Source organism: Lycium ferocissimum, chromosome 1 (assembly GCF_029784015.1).
Source record: "Lycium ferocissimum isolate CSIRO_LF1 chromosome 1, AGI_CSIRO_Lferr_CH_V1, whole genome shotgun sequence".
NCBI lineage: Eukaryota > Viridiplantae > Streptophyta > Magnoliopsida > Solanales > Solanaceae > Lycium > Lycium ferocissimum.
The window spans coordinates 14,279,035-14,290,100 of record NC_081342.1 but is presented as its reverse complement, the minus strand read 5'-3'; the positions used below and the strand labels follow the sequence as shown (position 1 = coordinate 14,290,100).

The 11,066-nt window shown below is 32.1% G+C and overlaps 1 protein-coding gene across 1 annotated transcript; it reads left to right on the top strand.

Moving 5' to 3' along the window:
- Positions 1–3,540: 3,540 nt before the first annotated feature.
- Positions 3,541–4,776, top strand: LOC132068934 (uncharacterized). Its single transcript, XM_059462608.1, has one exon. The coding sequence runs from the start codon at positions 3,711–3,713 to the stop codon at positions 4,770–4,772; it is 1,062 nt and encodes a 353-aa protein (XP_059318591.1). The 5' UTR covers positions 3,541–3,710; the 3' UTR covers positions 4,773–4,776.
- The last annotated feature ends 6,290 nt before the right edge of the window (positions 4,777–11,066 follow it).

Genomic DNA, 11,066 nt, shown 5'->3' with positions numbered 1-11,066 from the left:
AACACTTTCCCTAACTATTATCAATTGTATGAGACGCAAAATATATTTTTAAAAAAAATTGTAAGCTGGATATTAGGTTTGACCAAATACTTGTGTATCGACTGAACTATCTTGCGTGCCAAGTTTTGTCTTGAAATTGAAGCAAAAGCTTGATCCAATATTTGTTTGTAATTCACTTAGCAGTCTAGCACTAGAAGTCCGGAATCAAAATGCCCCCAAAAAAATCACTTTGAACCAAAATATTCCAACAAAAAAAAAAAAATGTTACAAAATTCTATCTTTCGACTAGGAACCAAACGAATTTACCGCGCCTAGCACTAGGAGTCCGGAACTAAAATGCCCTCAAAAAAATCACTTTGAACCAAAATATTTCAACAAAAAAAAAAAAATGTTACAAAAAACATCTTTAGACGCAGATCATCGCGCTTAAGCAATTTAGGAGCGATTTCTTTACCGCGTTATAGAGGCATTAAAAAAAAAATTCTATAACGCAAAAAATCTTTGCGTTATAGAAACAAGATACTAAAAAAAAAATTAAAAATTGGCCAACTTTATTTTTTGCAACACTTAGTGTTTTTTTCCATACTTTGATCAATGATTAGTAGTGTGTCAAGACTCCGAAACGTCAATATTTTATATAGAACCTGATATTTTTTTTCTGCGTAGAATAATATAGGCTCAATACATCAAGGATACGTAAACGTTCGGATCGTCATTTTAGGGGTTGAAAAGGTGCCCGAAGTAAGTTTTATTTGTAAACTTTAGGTTTAAGTATTCTATATACATAAACGTCCATTTTTTGTTTGAAGACTTGTTGTCATTAGCTTAAGGTTTTTTATTTTTAGGGTTTAGATTTATTGAAAATAAAACCGTTGTCAAAAGGTTTTTAACTGCTTTGGCCCGGTATTTTACTGCGCTGAAGAATTTTTTTTTTTTGTTTGTTTGTATAGCGCAAGAAATAGCAAACACTAAAAAAAAAAAAAAAAATTGGCAATTTTTTTTTTTTTGCAACACTTAGTGTGTTTTTTCATACTTTGACCAACGATTAGTCGTGTGTCAAGACTCTGAAACGTCAATATTTTATATAGAACCTGATATTTTTTCTGCGTACAAAAATGTAGGCTCAATACATCAAGGATAAGTATACATTCGGATCGTCATTTTAGGGGTTGAAAAGGTGCCCGAAGTAAGTTTTGTTTGAAAAAATTTAGTGTTTGACTGTAAGGTTATTTTAGTCAACTTTATATGTTGATAAAATTAGTCAGCTTTATTTTCAAAAATTAAAACAATGAAAATTGACATTCACAAATATATTACCCCGGATTTTTACGTTAAAATCTATTGCGTATCATCATCTTATAAGTAAATAAAATTGAAAATTTCAGGCCAATTTGAGGGAAAATTGAAATTGAATGGGATAAAAGGTGTTTTTTTTAAAATAGGCTAGGCCAAACCGCCTTGCGGCCGGTTGTCCGCATAGATCTCGGAAAAATACCCAAAATAAAAAAAAATCGCGTAAATCGGACGTCCGAGCGTAAAGTTATGACCATCTAAAGTTTGACCACTTTACAACTAGTTTTTCACCTTATATTTTTTAGAATTAGATTTATATTCAAAATAAAGTTAGGTCTTGATTAAAAAATAACACGCTTAAATCAAAATCTTAAAAAATAAAACACTTAAACCTTAAATAAAACTTACTTCGGGTACCTTTTCAACCCCCTAAAACGACAATCCGAACGTTTACGTATCCTTGATGTATTGAGCCTATATTATTGTACGCAGAAAAAAATATCAGTATTGACATTTCAGAATCTTGACACACGACTAATCGTTGGTCGAAGTATGGAAAAAACACTAAGCGTTGTAAAGAAAAGATTTATTAAAATAAGATGTTGCGATTTTTTGGAAAAAAAACACTAAGTTCCTTAAGTGTGTTATTTTTTAATGCGTAACTTTCTTTCGAATATGTTGCAAAAAAAAAAAAAAAATCGCGTAAATTGGACGTCCGAGCGCAAAAAATCGCGTATATTCGAAATAACACACTTAAATCTAAACCCTAAAAATAAAAAACTTTAAGCTAATGACAACAAGTCTTCAAACAAAAATGGACGTCTATGTATATAGAACACTTAAACATAAAGTTTACAAACAAAACTTACTTCGGGCACCTTTTCAACCCCTAAAATGACGATCCGAACGTTTACGTATCCTTGATTTATTGAACCTACGTTATTGTAAGTAGAAAAAAATATCAGGTTCTATATAAAATATTGACGTTTCGGAGTCTTGACACACGACTAATAATTAGTCAAAATATGAAAAAAACACTAAGTGTTTCAAAAAATAAAGTTGGCCATTTTTTTTTTTTTTGTATTGTTTCTATAATGCAGTATTTACTGCATTATAGAGTTTTTTTTTTTTTAACGGCTTCTATAACGCAATAAAATATTGCGCTAAAGCAGTTAACGGCTCCGTCTCCGTGAACTGCTTTAGCACAGTAAATTACTGCGTTAAAGATAATTTTATAACATTTTTTTATTGGGATATTTTGATTTCAAGTGATTTTTTTGAAGGCATTTTGGTTCCGGACTCCTAGCACTAGTTAATCCCTTAGAAACAGAAAAAGAAATGAAATATTTGCAACACAGGCTAAAGAAAAAGAGTTTAACTTGTAACTCAAGTCATAATGGCCATCTAACAATTGGCCTTCTCCAAAGTTCTGGATCACTGACCTGTCAGTTTTCTAAATAATAGAACACGTTTTTGAATATCAATGTCATGTCCATTTCCCATATCAAAATCCAAGCATTTAATCATTCTTCAACCTAATTATCAAAGTCTCTCTCTTTCTCTATCTATATGTCTTCAACCTTTGGAATTCCGAAGAGGCATATCAGACCCACCACACATATACACACACACTCTAAACCAAACCTAACATACGATGAGCCTTTCAATTAATTTAACCAACACGTTCGGTTCTCGTGCTAAAGTATTATTCACACACTCGAATATTATGTGGCACAATCCGCATACCAAGCCATATACGACAAAGCATAATCTTGCGATGCTCTTGGATATGCTCTTCACAATCTTCTACGTTACACCCCTTGGAACTTGGCCCTTTTATTAAAACAAAACACATAAAAGCAAAGGCAGTCCAATCTCTTCGCTTGACTCAAACATCCATTAAGAGAACTAAATAAAATTTTAATTTACTCCATTATATCATCCCAATTATTATAAATAATTCAAATAATTCAAATCAATCAAATATACTTTAAAAATTGCTATTAATAATTTTTTAAAGTTTTCAATCCAATAATTAATAATAAATGTAAAATAGGTATGAAAACAATAAATTAACTTTTGATTTTTTAAATAAATAAATAAAAATAAAAATTTATTTTTAATATACTAAACAAGTAAAAATAGACTAAGTAATTAAAAGAAAAACTTCTTGCTCCATTATTTTTCTCTGCTACCATTCGGATATTCGCTTTTTAGTTCCTCGATAATATATAGAGCACCTTTATTATTACTTCTGTAAACCTAAATATTCGCACCTTCTAGTTCCTTCACTACCCTTTAAAGTTTAATCCTCCCCCACATATAAACCAAACCTCTATCCTCACTTTCTCAAAACACAGATTCTCTTTGTCGATCTTATCTGATATACTTTCTACATAAAAAATTTGAAGAAAATAATGCAAGCTTATGGTAGAATGAAGAGAGTCACTGACCCATTTGACGACAAAATGAAAGCTCGTATCATTGGACGTGACCCGCAAGAAAACTGTTACCTCAGTAGCGGAAGCGAACATAGTGCCCACGCCGTTGATGATGATGATGATGATGATGATGCTTCCTGTAGCTTTTCTAATCTCATTTTTGGTTTTCCTGATGACGTGGAGGAGGATGCGTCATCGGAGAGCGATTCAGACTCCGACAATGAAGATGTGTCAGCGTGTAAAGAAATGAATCTTGAGCATAAATCAACCCCTAAAACTAGCTCAAGAGGTGAAGATTGTTCAAGTCGTATTAAAGAGACCACCCATCCCTTAAATAAACGATGTGGGACTCTTAACACAATGCACGATTCGACTCATGACGTGATTGAAGATGTACCAAATAAACCGATCTTCTATAGCGACATGGATTTATTCCGGAATTCGGTTTCGACTAAGGTTAACGATGCATTGAAATTGTTTTCCTTTCTAAAGTCGAATAAACCGATCCTACGGCGAAATGTAATGACATATCTTAGGGGTTTTGGTTATAATGCTGCTATATGCAAGACAAAATGGGAGAGTTCTGGTGGACTTAAGGCAGGAAATTACGAGTTCATTGATGTATTCAGATCAGATAATAATACTCGTTACGTCATTGACCTTGATTTTGCAGCAGAGTTCGAGATAGCAAGGCCTACCAATCATTACGAGCGGTTGCTGAAGTCATTGCCGAATGTTTTTGTAGGTAAAAGCGAAGAGCTAAAGTGTATATTGAAGGTAATGAGTGACGGTGCTAGGCTATCTTTGAGAAGCAAAGAGTTACTTATTCCTCCTTGGAGAAAAAATCGGTTCATGCAAAACAAGTGGTTAGGTGCTTACAAACGGACAATTAACATTTTGCCGTCGCCGTCTGTTAACGACTCATCGGCTTTGTTGTTGCCGTTGAAGCAGACTAACGTCGTTAAGTGCCGCTCCGTTGGGTTTAATGCTGCTGTTAACGGCCGTTTAGTGTTTCCTGCTGCACCTCGTACTAGGTGATAGTGACATGTGGAAATTAGTCAATTCACTTATCAATAAGCCTGTTAACCGGTTCCAACCGGAACCGGTTATGGAGCAGATTAAAGAGCCGTGGGTTCGGAAAAAACCTTAACCGCTTAACGGATAGGTTTAGCCCGGTTTTATTTTAAGCTCAAACTTGGGCGAATCGGTCCGGTTTGGAGTGTTTAAAATATGTTTTTTTTTTATTTTTTGTATTATATATATATATTATAGTATTTATTTGTATATTGTAGGTATATTTACATATGTTATACAACTTTATAATTAAAGTTTAAATATTTATCGACTAATATTTTAACAAAGTAAATGTCTAGAATAGTATTTTTAGTATACATATATATGTATAACTTACATATACTTATATATATGTATAACTTAATATATATAGTATATATACTTATATAGTACATATACTTATATATATGTATAACTTAATATATATACTATATATATGTATAACTTAATATATATACTAAATATATGTATAACTTAATATATATACATATATACTATATATACTAAATATGTGGATAACTTAATATATATACTATATATATGTATATATATGTACTATATACTATATATACTTATATATAGGTATAACTTAATATATATACTATATATACATATATACTATATATACTATATATACTTAATATATATACTAAATATATGTATAACTTAATATATATACTATATATATATTAAGTTATACATATATATGTATAACTTACATATACTTATATATATGTATAACTTAATATATATACTATATATATGTATAACTTAATATATATACTAAATATATGTATAACTTAATATATATACATATATATATATACTATATATATTATATATACTAAATATGTGTATAACTATATATATGTGTATACATATATACTATATATACTTAATATATATACTAAATATATGTATAACTTAATATATATACTATATATACTTACTATAAGTATATACTATACATACTTATATGTGTTTTATAACTTAATATACTTATAAGTATATTCTTAGTATATTTAGGTATATTCCTAACTTAATAAAAGTAAAAATATGAACACAAGTAAATAAAATATTCGATAAGGCATATTTTTATTCATTCTTGGATAGCAATTTATTTTAAAGTTGTATTTTTTTTTAACTTGCAAATAATACATAGAGGGATTGTACAAAAATAGTAGAATAATAAAATCACCAATTTTGAACCATTTCGTTAATTTCCCCCACATTATATTCGGTCGTGAAAATATCTTCAAAGTCTTCCATTTGGTCCGGTCCACTAGCTATCAAATCTTCAATTTCTTCCTCTTCGCCTTCCTCCGCTTCTACGTTTTGGTTGCGTCGCTCGATCTAATCCAATCGCGAATGCACACTAGTACTTGCAAGCTAAAGCCGAATAATGAATGTCTATGGTCTCTAATTTTCCGTCTTCCTTGGCTAAATGCGCTCTCACGAAGCCACGGTTGATACTTGAACCGTAAGGATATCTCGAGCCATTCTTGAGAGTATCGGATAACTTGCCTTGTACTTCTTCCACCATGCTAAGACGTCCAAGTCATCCGGTTCCTCGATATCCACATTTGGGTAAATCAAATAAAAGTTATATTCATCAAAGTTTGCACTAGAAGAAGAAGTTGGTCGTGAATGTAAAACTTTTAAACCCGACAAGCCCTTTTTGCTACTTTGAGAAATAGTAGGGCGTGGAGCAACGGGTGTAGCACGTTCTTCCAAACTACAATAATGAGTAAAAAAATTTCTAAACTCATCATCAATAGCGAGTTCGGCTTCTAAAGATGGTTGAACTCCCGCTTCAATTTCTAAAAATGTATAAATTTGACCAACCAAATTTTTAGTATAAGACATTTTTAAACAAGGATTTAAAAGAGAACCCAATATAAATAAAGTTGGGATGGGAAAAAAAATACTTCTTAAATTTGATTATCATTTCAAAAATAGACACTTGATAACCGGGTTTATGTTTATACTCTTGTAAAACTCTAGCTATTTCCGCTAAGTAGGCTAAAATTCCTGTTCGTGGGATAGAATTGTCTAGAAAAAGCAAGAGTTGCATTATAAAAATTTTCTAAGAGCTCAACACATTCTTTAACATCTTCCCAATGCGAAAAATTTAACCAATCATCACTATCAGTATTATATTTGTTGTGAATTTGTTATATGGGAATCCTATACTCATATGCTTGTTGTAGCATAATGTAAGTGTAGTTCCACCTAGTCTCAATTTCTACTTGAATTTTCCTAGATCTAAGGTTATTTTCCACACAAGCATTCTTAAAATTTCTAATTCTTCCCCTATTAAGCATTACAAAAAGAAACGCAACCGCATTTCTAACTTTTTGAATAGAATCGTCAAAATAGTCAAGACCATCTTTAACAATTAAAATTTAAAATGTGACAACTACATCTCACATAAAAAATATTTTTTAGCGGAGGGTTTAATTCTCTCTTTAAAAGACCAATCGCCTTTGTATTATTAGAAGCATTATCTAAAGCAATACAAAGTGTTTTTCTATAAATGTTAAAAAATTTCATAATAGTAGACATTGAATCCGCTAAAAATTTTCCATCGTGACGACCTTTTTCTTCATCATATAAAAAAGCTATAATTCTTTTTTTCATAACCCGGTTATCAACCCAATGACATGTAATAGCAAAAAAATCTAACTTGTTAAGACTAAGACCCAAATCGGCGGTAAGACAAACATTACAATTTAAAGAATTAAATACATGGCGCAAATAAAATCTATATTTTTTAAACAAATCTATAACATCGGCTCTACAAGTACTTCTAGAATACCCTCAACAATCGGATTATAACAACGTTGAATGTAAGTAACAAACCCATGCGATGGAAAGAAAAATGGTAAACAATCATAAGCTACCATTTTAGCTATTTCTACACGCTTTTTTTCTTGTCATACTTAAAATTCCTACCGGTTCGTGGGTCTATCGTCATTTGAATCCCCCCCACATTTGAACCCGTTTGCTCTCCCCAAACATCCATATGTTTGGTTCTCATATGACCATTTAGTGTACCCGTTCCACCATCCTTACCAGCCTTGTTTAAAACTAAATACTTGTCCACATAGGGTACATGTAGCCGATTGGTTTTCCCTATTCTTAGTCATAAATTTCCAAACTTTAGCTGTTGGCTTACGAGTTCTAGGCGGTTTGTCTTGTATGTGATTGTGCGGACATGTATCTCCTATGGGATTTTCGGGGGTTGTGTTTCATCATCATCATCTAAGTCTTCATTAAAAGTGTCGGTAAAATGTTGTTGCATTGCCTCATGACCTAAAAGTGGATTATTTCCTCCAACATCAATACCTAAATTAGGTGTTTCTTCCACAAATGTTTCCTCATTAAGCCCACGCCTAACAATACCACAACTACTACCGGCACCACATCTTAATCTCTTTGACATTATTAAATAGAATTAATTTAAATCACAATCAAATAAATCACAACAAATTAAATTGCTAGAATTAAATTGCGTAAATTAAATTGCGAAAAATAAATTGCTAGAATTAAATTGCGAAAAATAAAGATAGAGTTGGAACGAAGGTACCAAATTGGGATTAATTTCCAACAAAGTGAAGGCGGCTAGAATTGCAAATCCACCAAAGTTACTTGATTGTTGCAAAATCACCAACTCCACCAACAATATTATAATTGCAAAATTAATAATTGAAACTATAATAAGACTTTGTAATATTTATTTGAGAGAAATATAAAGTGACTAATTATTGCAAAGTAACTATAATTGAGAGATTGAGATTTGAGAGAAAGAGAAGAGTGAATTGGTGTGAATTAAAATGAAAATGAATAAGGGTTTATATAGGGGTGAGGGATGGGTTAAAGTGTTAAAAAAAAAGTTTGGGGGGTTGGGGGAGCCAAAAATTAAGTATTTGACCGTTTGGCAACGGCCCGTATTTGCAAATGGACCGTTAACGGTCCAGTCCATTTCGCCCCAACGGCAATTTAAAAAAAAAAAAATTTAATTTCATTTCATGGTTAAACGTCAGGTTCCCTTTTACAGTTTAACGGTTCCGGTTTAAAAAATGGGAACCGGACGTAAAAGAATTAACGGTTAACCGGTTAACCGGTTCTACCGATTCGGTTTTACCGGTCGGTTCCGATTTAACCTAAGTCAACCAAACCGGTTGACGGGCTTAGTTATGCAGATACTCCCAGATGTTTAGCACAGATGCATTCAGACACTGAGATTAGCTTTCATGTTTCGGATGTCTCTCCTGACTTCTATGTACTTGTTATTCTTGTGCCTTACATACTCGGTATATTATTCGTACTGACTCCCCTATTGCTCGGGGGGCTGCGTTCATGCCCGCGAAAGGTGTCCATTTATAATCACAGACGAACGGTCCATATGCTTAGTAGGACCTCCATTCGTTATAGTCACATCGCACTCACTTAAGGTTCGGAGTTGCGGTTCGTTTTGGTATGCCATTTTTGAGATGTATATGCACATATGGGTATGGTGAGGCCCCCGTCCCATCCTTTTTAAAAGTTTTCTATTTCATTAAAAGAGGTCTAAACAAGTGTATCTAGTTGACACGTGATGTAGCCTTGTCCGTTTCCATTCTTTTGTTGTACAACATATGTAGCGGTACCTTATTGGCTTACACTTTATTCTTTCAAAATTTTGACGTTTTTTTCATACTTTAACCAAAGATTAATCATGTCTCAAAACTCCGAATATCAATATTTTATATAGAACACCGATATACGTTTTTGCAAATAATAATGTAGTTTCAATACATCACACACCTAAACGTTTGGATCGTCATTTTAGGGTTGTAAAGTGCCACAAGTAAGTTTTGTTTGGAAACTTGTTATCGTTAGGTTTAAGTATTTTATTTAAGTGTTTTATTATTTAGTCAAGACATTACATTATTAAGGATATGTCAATATTTTTTTTATTTTTTTATTTATTTTTTCCCGTTCATAATTCAAGACAATTCGAATACATCAAGAAGAATTAAAATATATTGATAATTCAAGGCAATTCTAATACATCAAGAAGGATTAAAATACATTCATAATTCAAGACAATCTTCAACCAGGAGAAGCTCTTCCACTATGAGAGGTTCTTCCACTACGAGAGGTATTTGCACCACCACGGACCCGTTAGTTACACAAACGGACATCATGGCCAAACTCCTTACATGTTGAGCACCTTCGAGAGTATGTCCTATCTGAAACATCCATTTGATTGGAAATCCGAGTTCGTGCATTAACTTGCATTTTATGGATATACTCATTGTTAGCAATTGTTGAAAATGGCTCGTTTAGCTAATAAGATTGATCACCAAGTGGGTAGAACCTCCGGCATATGCTTTAAGATAACTTTTGACGTTGTATTCGGATGCTACATAAGTGAATACCGTTTTTTCCATTGCGTCGACACACTTCACCTCCTCCATTTTCACTCTACACTTTACCCCCCCCCCCCCCCCCCGATCTCAAAGCTCGAAACGTCAACTTTTTGCTATAGAACCCGATATTTGTGAATGCGGTTATTATTGTAAGCTAAAAACATCAAAGACCTAAGATAATCCAGGTAGTCGTTTTTGGCGTTGTAAACTGCCCAAAGTAAGTGTTTTTATAAGTTTTTAGGGTTTAATTTTTTTTATTTCACATTATCTATATTTTACTTTGAAAAACTGATCTTCTTGTAATTTTTATATGATATGAATGGTTGCAAATATTTTCGATGGGAAGATAGCATTCCGTGAGATAAAACGAAGTGCGAAGTTTAAAAGCCTCTTGTTGATAGAGATATCGTGATTTCACGTATCATTAGAGATTCCGTGAAGTTTGACTTGCGCTTAAGCTTATGGAAGCTCAAGAAAAAATTGACCTTTTGAGGTCTTCTCCCGAAAGAATCTGAAAAATTAAGTTTTTCAAGGCTAATCTTAGAAACACTCAACACGAGAAAAATGCTTTGAAAGAAAAACTGAAATTTTAAAAGATTATTTGTGCTATCTTGTTGTTGTTTATTATTTCTATGTATTTTATTTTTTAAGTTTATTACTTCTATGTATTTTTTTTGTTACTTTTATGTATTTTGTTTTTACTAGTTGTACGTATTCATGCATTATGTAATCAACATCTTTCATGTACTAATTTGTTTGTATTTTCTTTAAAATTGTGAATTGTTGAACTTTTTTATGTATTATTTGTTGCACCCTATTTTTACCAAGGTCAAATAAAGCA

Coding starts and splice junctions, on each gene's coding strand:
- LOC132068934 (XM_059462608.1), top strand. CDS start 3,711: ATGCAAGCTTATGGTAGAATGAAGAGAGTCACTGACCCATTTGACGAC.